Consider the following 10,551-nt stretch of genomic DNA (forward strand, 5'->3'; position numbering starts at 1 on the left):
ACATGCAGGAGTGGCTCAAAAGAAGAGAAAGCGTTTGGTGACCACGAGAAAATTCTGCAGTGTTTCGGGCTGGAACAGTTTTACAGTCGGTTACCTGAGAACGTGCGGTACTGGGTCTTGGATAGGCCAGACGTTAGTACAGTGGCTAAAGCCGCCGAGCTAGCCGAGGAGTTTGTGACGCGTCGGGCTCGCGGAGCTAAGGACGGTCAAAAGGGTGAATTTGGCTCCAAGTCTGAGAGGCCGAAGTTCACACCCATGAGAGCAAGGGGGGACACACGTAGTGCGGATGCGAGTGAAAGCAGTCCGACCGAACGTAAGGAGACGGCGGCAGCCGAAGCCAAACGCAGAAAGCGGTTCGAGAGGAGGCAAGCGCGCGTGTGTTATACGTGCCAGAAGCCGGGTCACTTTTCGGCGCAGTGTCCAGAAACAAAAAGAGAAGTCGTGTGTTTGTCATTATGTAGCACTGACGAGAACATGAAGCTTCTCGAGCCTTACATGCGAGACTTCCTCGTGAACGGGAAAGAGTGCCGAGTGCTTCGTGATTCCGCAGCTACAATGGATGTAGTTCACCCCTCTTACGTAGAACCCGATATGTTCACGGGCGAGTGCGCATGGATCAAGCAAGCCGTGGAAGCTCATAGCGTGTGTCTGCCCGTAGCAAAAGTGCTTATTGAAGGACCTTTCGGAGCACTTGAGACGGAGGCCGTAGTGTCATCTCTGCTGCCCCCCCAGTACCCGTACCTATTTTCGAACAGGTCCGATCACCTCCTGCGCGAGAAGGGGCTTTTGTTTGGTGAGGCTAGCGTTCAGGCCTTAACCAGATCGAGAGTTCGGGAGCTCGCTGCAAAGGCGGTAGTTGCGGGGCCGACGTTGTCGAACAATGAGAAAGGGTCGGAGGCGCAGCAAGCTGGTATTCAGAGCACGTCCGAACTGAATAAAATTGAGCCTGTAGCGTTGAAGGCACCAGGTACTGGAGAGGAAATGCCCGACACGGGAAAGTTAGAAGAGCTTCCGGTCGATCTTCCGGGACTAGGCTCAGTGACGAACAGGGAAGACGCTGATCAGGTCATTAGTGACTTAATCATTAAAGCACCGCTGTCGCCTGAGCAGAAAACCGAACTACACCAACTCTTACAAGAGTTTCAAGGTCAGTTCTCTGAGAGGCCTGGTAGGACTTCTGTCCTTACTCATGATATAGAACTTACCTCCCCAGAGCCAGTACGATCCAAGGCGTACCGGGTGTCACCCCGCCAGCGCGATATTATGGAGGCTGAGGTAAAGAAAATGCTACAGCTCGGTGTTATTGAGGCGGGTGAGAGTGATTATACCTCCCCTTTGATTTTAGTTGAGGTACCGGGCAAGGAACCTCGTCCTTGCGTCGACTACCGCAGGCTTAATTCCATTACTAAGGATCAAATTTATCCGATCCCTAACATCGAGGAGCGCCTTGAGAAAGTTAGTAGCGCTCAGTTTATTTCCACCCTAGATCTTGTCAGGGGTTATTGGCAGGTTCCACTTACAGAAGAGGCTAGTAGGTATGCGGCGTTCATTTCACCAATGGGAACATTCCGTCCTAAAGTTTTGAGTTTTGGTTTGAAGAACGCGCCATACTGCTTTTCAAGCCTCATGGACAAAGTGTTGCGGGGACAGGAAGAATTCGCTTTACCGTATTTAGACGACGTAGCGATATTCTCCGCCTCCTGGTCTGAGCATATGGCACACTTGCGGGCAGTGCTAACCCGCCTGCGCGAAGCGGGCTTGACAGTCAAGGCTCCCAAGTGCCAATTAGCACAGGCCGAGGTTGTCTACCTCGGTCACGTGATTGGACAGGGTCGTCGCCGCCCCTCTGAAATAAAGGTGGCCGCTGTGCGAGACTTCCCGCAACCGCGCACGAAGACCGATATTCGGTCGTTCTTAGGTGTCGCCGGCTACTATCAGAGGTACATCCCCAGGTACTCCGATATCGCGGCTCCCCTGACGGATGCTCTAAGAAAAACAGAGCCCCAAACAGTCGTCTGGAGCGAGACAAAGGAAAGAGCTTTTAGCGCCTTAAAGAGCGCCCTAACAAGCCAGCCTGTGCTACGATCGCCAGACTACACAAAAGGGTTCGTTGTTCAGTGCGATGCTAGTGAGCGAGGCATGGGCGTTGTACTGTGCCAAAGGGACAATGGAGAAGTGGAACACCCCGTCCTGTATGCTAGTCGTAAGCTGACCTGTCGTGAGCAGGCGTACAGCGCCACTGAGAAAGAGTGTGCGTGTCTCGTGTGGGCCGTTCAGAAATTGTCATGCTACCTAGCCGGCTCGAGGTTTATCATTGAGACGGATCACTGCCCTCTCCAATGGCTGCAGACCATATCTCCCAAAAATGGCCGCCTCCTGCGCTGGAGCCTCGCTTTGCAACAATATTCCTTTGAGGTGCGTTACAAAAAGGGGAGTCTCAACGGTAACGCCGATGGCTTAAGTCGAAGCCCCTAACGTAGGAATCCGCCTCAAAGTTGTTGGTTACTGATGTTTTCTTCCTGAGGCAGGATTTTTAACATATTGCTTTTGTTTAGTGCTTCAAAGTGATTATGTGCTTTCTAGTGCAATTTTCCAATTTGTGGACGCGTTCTGAGTGCTGCTTGACTACTGTAAGGAACTAGGCAGTAGTATAAAAGGGGAAAGAGCCTGGCAGAGCTTAGTGAGGGTTGTCTCGTGCTTGCTGACTGAGCGGTTGCGTTTCGGCGTAGTTCTAACGCTTGCTGGGAACGAGCACAAAAATGGCAACTCTCCCGAAGTGACTTTGCAGTGTCCTATGTGATCCTGAACCCGAGAACGAGGCCTTCTCTGTGCGCTGCGCTCAAGCAACGTCGAGGGACGACCGGTTTCGATTACGAGCATCATCGAGCGACATCCCTCTGGACAGCGGATGCAGTCCCCTGACCATCGGGATCTCCTTCTCCCGGCGGGGCGGTCTGTTACGTCTCGCCTACGACGCGCGGTATAGCCGGCGCGGATGCAACGGACGCCGCGGCTTTGTTCAAAGCGGCGGTCATTTGGACCCGTTCATCGCTGCCGCAACGCCTCCCGCCAAGCGCGTCCAGGCAGGTTTCAGTGCCACGTGTCGTCGTGCGTGCGTGCGTGTGTGTGTGCGCGCATGTTGGTGCCCACGCTTGTCAAAGCGCGGCAGCCGGGGAGAGGAGCTCCCCAACTGGGAGGCGAGGAGGTCTGACCGGCGCCGGCCTGGCGGACGCGCCCGTCACGTCTGGACATGTTCAAGCGTCGCCGTATCGGACGCCTCTTCCCAAGCCGTTCCTTCTTGCCCTCGACTCCGAGGGTATAAAACGCCGCTGCCCCGGACGCCGAGAGACTTCGATTTCGTCCTTCGAGTAACGTGGTCGCCCTGACCGGCTGCTCTTTTGAGATGCCAGAATAAACAAGTTGTTCTGTTGCCAGTCGACTCATCCTTTGCCGGGACCTTCGGATGTTTCCAGCTTTGCCCCAGGCCGCCAGGCCAACGCTACCCTTGGGGCTTGCAACCCATTTGCAACAATTCCAACAGTGAAATTATCTTTAGCAACAATAATGATAATGTACACGTTGCCCACTTTATAGTTAATGCACTTGATAATATGTATCTTAAGGCACATGTTATTCTCTTAAGGCTCCAAGAAGTGTTTTGTTAATGTGTCATGCACATCAGAAACAAGTGAAATAGTGGAGCATTCAAAATTGCAAATTGCTCAATGTTGTCTTCTGAGTGGGACCATGTTGCTGGAGATCAGTGTCACTGCAGTTGTTTAGAGCAGCAGTTATACTTGATTAGGGCCATCCACTGTTTCAGCTTTCAGGTTTCTGAACTGCCATGAAAGGGGCATTTGTGTCATGTGCAAGCAGTACACGGGAAAGTCCCAGTATAGACAATGGTAATGTATGCAAAGTGGGGTGAATGACCCATTTTCCAAGAATTGCTCCACAGATAAGCTGAACAGCAGGCCGGGGGAAAGCTGATACCCATTGTATCAGTGGTGGATACGTGGTGGCACTGGGGATCGAACCCTGCAACACAAGCGAGGCGGATGCTAGCGTATGCTGACAATAAACTGCTGTACGTGCATTCACCTGCAACAGAAGTTTATTGAGCGCAATAATCGCAAAAAATGTTAACATCATTTCCATATTTGCGTGCAAAATAGAATTAATAAATGCAGCCCAATCCATAGAATGCAAATTACTTATTGCACCATAAAATCTCAAGCAGTGCATCCTGGGTGCAAAGAAACTTGATGTCACGCTATAAACCTTTGATGGCGCATTCACATTTCCCTCAAATGGTACTGCAAATTAGAATTTCGTGCATTGCAGGTATTGCTCTGGGAAAATCTGCAGCAGCTGCCGTGGCTTCCCCAACGTCTGGGCTGGTGCAGGATACTCATTTCGAGCTGTTGCCCAGTGTTCCACCAGCGTGCACTTTCATTCTTACGGCCATCTTCCAAATGGTCTGTGAAATTGTCACAGCTTGTGACCTCCTTTTTAGTGCACTTTGTTTGTGAGCTCTTTGTTTACAACTCAGTGGAAATTGGGAAGACAGGTTTGCATGCATGCACTATGAACTTGTACAGGCAATGCCTCTGTGTGACGTCACACAATCACAGAAATGTCATTGACCTGGCAAGTTTCTGAATTTTCCAAATGCACCTTTGTGGGTGATGCAGGCTGGTGAAGGATGATGGTGTGCATGATATGGCTCGGTGGGTTTTCATGCATGCCACAGTTTTTCCCTCGGCCATTTGTCTTCAGGTCAGTCAATAGTCATTAGATGATGCTTGCCGTTCTTTGCAGCCTGCTCTGTGGGGCCTGTGGAAGAGACCCCAGGAACCCTGGTTGCTGGTTCGCGCCTTGGTTTTGTGCAGCCTCAGTGCTTTCCTGTTTGGCTGGCACGTTCATGAAAAAGCTGTGCTCATGCCTGTGCTACTGGCCACGTGAGTAATTTGTGCCTCTTGCAACTTTTTTTAACATGAAATGGTCTTGGCGCTCCTTCAGAAATCCTTTGCAGTTTACCTTTACCCTTTTTTCTAGAATTGTTGCGGAATCTGTTGAGATTATCATGCGCATTTTGTAGTGATATTGCATTAAGATAGGTAGGTTAAGTATATAAAGCTCCATGATTCTGCTCTATAGCTCAAGTGACAGTGAAACACCGAGAACCCATCTCCAAGAACTAGTCCGACCGCTTAGTTTCGGTTTCACTTTTCTGAGCTTCGTGCCAGCTTGCAGTGACGGCAGCTCGATCAGCCAGCATCAGCCAGCCAATCTACATTTCAGTCATTGATTGGCATATCGCTGCTGTTTTCTTCTCCCACCTCCTTTTCTTCTTCTCCACATTTCAGTGCTGCTGAATGTTTCCTTCACTTCCGTCTGCGGGGTTTCATTGGTCATTGTGCCGAAACTGCGTACTCATAGCGTGCCGTTCACATTTGTGCGGTGAGGCCTCCTCACATGTGACGGTGTCGCTTGAGAGGGTTGGGATGCGATAGCTGTGGAGCTCCACCGTGTCGCACCAGGAAGGATGCTGGGGAGGCCTTTACAATTTTGGAGCAGTTCTGCGCACAATAAAAGTATTGATGCAAACGTGAAAGATAGCCATTGCTACGTCGTTATCTCAAAAGCAGGCACCTATTTCCCGGTCTTTTGCCAAATAAATTCACCGTTGTGCAAAGAGTTCTTGACAGTTTTTTTTCGGAATAATTCAATAATTCGACCTTTCGGATCATTCGAACGTTTTTCCCGGTTTCTTGAAGTTCGAGTTAACAGGCTTTTACTGTACAGTGAAAAAACTCGCAGGACGATTACCACTGTGTGACACGAGATTCAGTGACAGCTGTTAAGGTATCTATATTTGAAGACATATTGAGGTAGAGGATATGAGAGCGGCTTCATATCTGCATAGTTATAGAGTGCTAGCTCTCTTTAGTTTTCCACAATACTTGGCAGGCTGGAAATTGGACGGGTTTTCCACACGGGTCACCAGACTGGAGAGTCCACAGCTGCAGGCACGTGACGGAACCACCATGGACCCTCTCCTTGGGCCTCATGTTTCGCAGGAGCCACCGCAGATGGACCGTGCTACCTTTCTCCGCTCTTGCCATACCTTACTTCTTCCACGGTAACCCTCCTCCTCCTTCTGGGGCAACTACCCTCCATGTGGTTCCGTGGCAACTACCCTCCATGTGGTTCTGTGGCAACCACCCTTCGGCTGTGCCTTGTTGCACTGCTGTATCCTCCTTATTTAACAGTAACCATCCTCCGGTTGGTAATCCCTCCACTCTCGTCAACCCCCCACCCCCCTTCCACCCTTCCATGGTAACCACCCTCCAAATGCTTCCCATTGCTACCAGTTCACCAACTGCTGTTACTACTACTACTGCTACTACTACTACTACTACTGCTACTGCTTCACCAACACAAACCCAGGAACAGGTGCTCAACATCTGTCACTGTAAAATGTCACACTTATGAAAACCAAAAACAACTGTCTATAAAGCAATAACACAACAAGGGTCATCAAGGCGAAAAGTGTCTGGCATCCATAGCGTTGGCGTCCACGTAGCCTCCACGTGCCAACCATCCTCCTCTCCCCTCCCCTTCTCCACTTCCTGGGGAGAGGAGGGAGACGTCAGACTAAGAATGACTCAGCAGAAATGAATAAAAGAATTGATTACGAATAGAAATGGGATGAGAATAAAATCAGAATTGGAATACAGTTGGAATAAAATCCAATTGGAATAGATTTCTGAGGGAAAAAAAAACGTTATCGCTTTTCCTCCACATCAGTCCAATTGATCACCCTTAAATTTTTTGCATCCGCAGTACATTTAATTTTTTCAATGTAAATATAGCAGTCATGTACAACTCCTGACATTTGAATAAACATTTTCAGCTACAATTGCTTTTTAACAATAATGATTAGCTAATTAATTTGAGTTCGTGGTTCTTCCTTCTGGAGCAAACTATCACACACTTTACTTCTTCGATATTTACTAGGTGCGTGCAAATATTCAATTCGAGAAATCAATATTTGAGATATCCAAATATTCTAAAATTACCAATATTTGCCACTTGTCAAATACCATGCCGACTTTCTTATAGTCGACCGTGGCAAAAGCCCAGTATCTGAGCAAATTATTCAAAGATTGAGTTTAAAGCGCCAGGAAAACAGTTCAAAAGCATCCTCCTAGCTTTCTTCTGTACTTTATTGTATGTACTGATCACATTCTGACGCTGCTAGGATTGGACCTCGTGCGAAATTCCACTAGTGGGCTTTTCCACATGTGACACCTGATGAGAGCAAGATGGCCGACCACCCGGTTATAATGATCACAACGAAAAAGCACGGTTTTTCTTTGATCCTTCCATAATGTGTTACATACATATTTAATGCCCACACCCATGGCAGTTGTTCTGTCGCCTTTGCAACTCTCTTAACATGAGCTCTACCATCTTGTCTTAGCTTGTCTTGGGATATCCGGGAAAGCCCAATTGCGGAATTTTCTTGATGGGGGCGAGTTTAGGTGGTACTGTAAGGCAAGCAATTGTGTAAAAATCCCACTCATTGTACGGTCCATTGTTATCCACGCACCTTATAAGTGCACATGCAGCGGGCATGCTGACGATCGGACCAAAAAATATTCTGGCTGCATAGTTTTGGTTTCTGAGCTTCTCAGCTTGCCCGCGGTGATGGCAGCTGTCGGCTCAAGCAATCACCGGTTGTTCGAACTTAGTTCCGCACTGCTTTTGGACGATGACTGGTGTGTCGCTAATCATTACTTTTTCCTTTTTAAAAGCGCTCATACTGTTCCGACACCAATGTGCGTTCTTCTCACTTTCGTCTACGTTGTTCTTCCAGCACACCCAAAACTCCACGCTCCTCATGGGCATTTCAGTGTTTGTGCAATGGAGCCTCCTCGTATGGCTTCACCGCATTTTCGGCGGTTTCCCTTTCTTTTCTTTTGGTCAGGAGCGCAGGATATTTTAAATTTATAAATCAGCCTTGGGGTAAAACGGTCATTTCTTTGGTTTCTTGAAATCAGAATTAATGAGGTTCTACTAGCTATCATGATATTTTTAGTTGCCAATGATTTGTGAGATCATGGATTTCATTTCATTACTCATTTTGCATGACTTCATTACAGGTTGCACACTGTTTTACTGTGTAATCAAGTAATATACATTTCTGTGCAGTATAATCAAATAATATATATTTATGCGCACATAATATATTCTTTATATGGTGCAGAGCCAGCATAGTTTTGTTTATTTCAGTTTATTTCAGCGCAGTGTCGTTCGCTTTCTTGTCTTTTGTGCTCGTCTTTGTTCGCGCTGTTTATTCAAGATGCAAAGACCATACACTGTTTTTAAAAAATGGGGAGGCAACAGCGTTTGCCTGTTGATCTTTTTCCGGAATTTTATTTTCATACTGAAGAGATAAACAATATTCGATTCAATTCTTGAAGCTATTTTTTCTTCATGTTCATATTCGAGTCCTACCAGCAAATTTCAATATTCGTGCACCTGTATTTACATTTAATCAGTGAGGGGAAAACCAAACAAACAGCAGAAGTAAGTCCATCAAGTTTTATTCTGAAGCTGTACAATAATGTCACCATTAGCAACCAGTGTGGTGTCATGTGCACACATCAATCGCACTTCGGAAAAATCAAAAGTTAAGGAAAGCCAGTGACGTTGGTAGGAATAAAGTTTGTTTCAAAACTGATCCCTGAGATATAACCGCAGGTAACGAGTGCTGGACATGGAGTGAAATTACCAATTTACTTCTGGTTTTCAAAAGGATAAGTAGGTAGTGAAAAACTTGATTGTTCAATTATACAGAACTTTTTGATTTTGCAAACAATACCAAATGAAAGACAGTTTTAGAACTTTTTCTGAAGCCGTCAGGATAATTTTGGTCCCAAGATTTGTAAACAGGAGCCACCTTGACAACTTTCAATATGTCTTGTTGAGAACAAGTTGCAATCAAATAATTTAAATATATTTGATGTAGTTGGGTGCACAGCAGATTACTGTTATGTTTTAAGACTTCAATATGCATTCTGTCAACACCAACTGATTTGTTGATACTTACTTCTGATATGATTTCATATGAACTGAAATCATGACAATTGGTTTTTGAGGAAATGAAATGACGCAGTAACTCTCTCACATCTCTGTGGACAGCTGAACTGCCCCATAAGGGAAGGGATAAAGGAGGGAGTGAAATAAGAAAGGAAGAAAGAGGTGCCTTAGTGGAGGGCTTGGGGATAATTTGGACCACCTGGGGATCTTAACGTGCACTGACATGTGCACTGACATCACACAGCACGTGGGTGCCTTTTGCATTTTGCCTCCATCAAAATGCAACTGCCACGGTCGGGTTCGAACCTGAGAACTTCGGCTCAGTAGCCAAGCAACCTAGCCACTGAGCCACCACGGCAGGTAACTGAAATCATTCTTGACTATTTTAAGGAGACTTTGCTTTAGCCAGAGGCACAGGTGACAACCAGTTGATTAGGTTCTTACGAATATTTATAGAATAACTCTTGAAATTGTTTACGGTCAGCACTGCAATGTTATTCAGGGTGGCACGTTTATTCTTATCAGTTTCTGTGAGTCCTCTTAATTGTTTGATACTATTACTGCCCTGGCGACTATAATTAGGTTTGTAAAATCCAGCCTCGTGGCACCTTTTGCTCTGGCAGCATGCAGGAGGCACTTACCTGTTACAAGCCTGTTCCCTCTTCCTTTGAGTGTGTGCTAACTAGGCACAATGCTTTCTATGTGCAGCCCCCTGGCCCTGTGCAGCTCTGCTGATGCAGCTGTGTATGTGATCCTCTCAGCAGCTGGCCATGCCTCTCTCTTCCCCTTGCTCTTCCAGGCAGCAGGTGGGTTGCCTACGCTGATGCATGGCTCTAGTTTCATTACATGTATCTGAAATGCAAACTACACAAGTTTCTCACATGGGTGACCTAATAAATGCGGAGTAGCATGTGTTCTGGTTTATATGTATTGTTAGTACTTTGTTGCAGCATAGTGACGCATTACAGGCTGTCTTGCGGTGCTTGACTTTTACCATGCCGAATACTGCATTGCAGAAATGCCTCCAAAAGTTCTTCTGGTGTTGCTGCACACGGTGTATGCTGTGTGCACCCTTGGCAAGGTACACAGGAGTGAAGTCAGGACAAGGCGACGATTCGCATCAACAAAAGTTTCCAGGTAACCAATGCTAAGGTGGTCTTCAAGCATGTGTTGTTATCACTGCAAATCGAGTACCTGCATTGCAGGTGGGATAGCATAGGAGGCATTTTATTCAAACTTGATGTCATTAGAGTAATCATGAAAAGGTTATGTTCTTTGCTTGACCTCTTTGGCATAGTGAGTGTGGTGATGGCTAACCACTTGCTTAGATGCAAGCAGTAACACTGATCTCTGCCTGCTTTCCTTGTGTAAGAACTCCTGAACATATAATATAACGGAACGGTTGCTTTCAAACAGCATTTCAAACTAAATGCTGAAAGC

General features: G+C 46.9%; 1 protein-coding gene across 1 annotated transcript in view; it reads left to right on the plus strand.

Annotated features, from left to right (window-relative positions):
• The window catches only part of xit (ALG6/ALG8 family glucosyltransferase xit), a 31,957-nt gene that overhangs the window by 17,447 nt on the left and 3,959 nt on the right, over positions 1 to 10,551 (plus strand). The window contains exons 8-11 of the mRNA XM_077661952.1: positions 4,345 to 4,478; positions 4,822 to 4,961; positions 9,820 to 9,917; positions 10,128 to 10,248. Of these exons, the coding sequence (XP_077518078.1) occupies positions 4,345 to 4,478; positions 4,822 to 4,961; positions 9,820 to 9,917; positions 10,128 to 10,248 (493 nt within the window). The remainder of the gene's footprint in view (positions 1 to 4,344; positions 4,479 to 4,821; positions 4,962 to 9,819; positions 9,918 to 10,127; positions 10,249 to 10,551) is intronic.

This window comes from Amblyomma americanum, chromosome 4, assembly GCF_052857255.1.
Source record: "Amblyomma americanum isolate KBUSLIRL-KWMA chromosome 4, ASM5285725v1, whole genome shotgun sequence".
Taxonomy (NCBI): domain Eukaryota; kingdom Metazoa; phylum Arthropoda; class Arachnida; order Ixodida; family Ixodidae; genus Amblyomma; species Amblyomma americanum.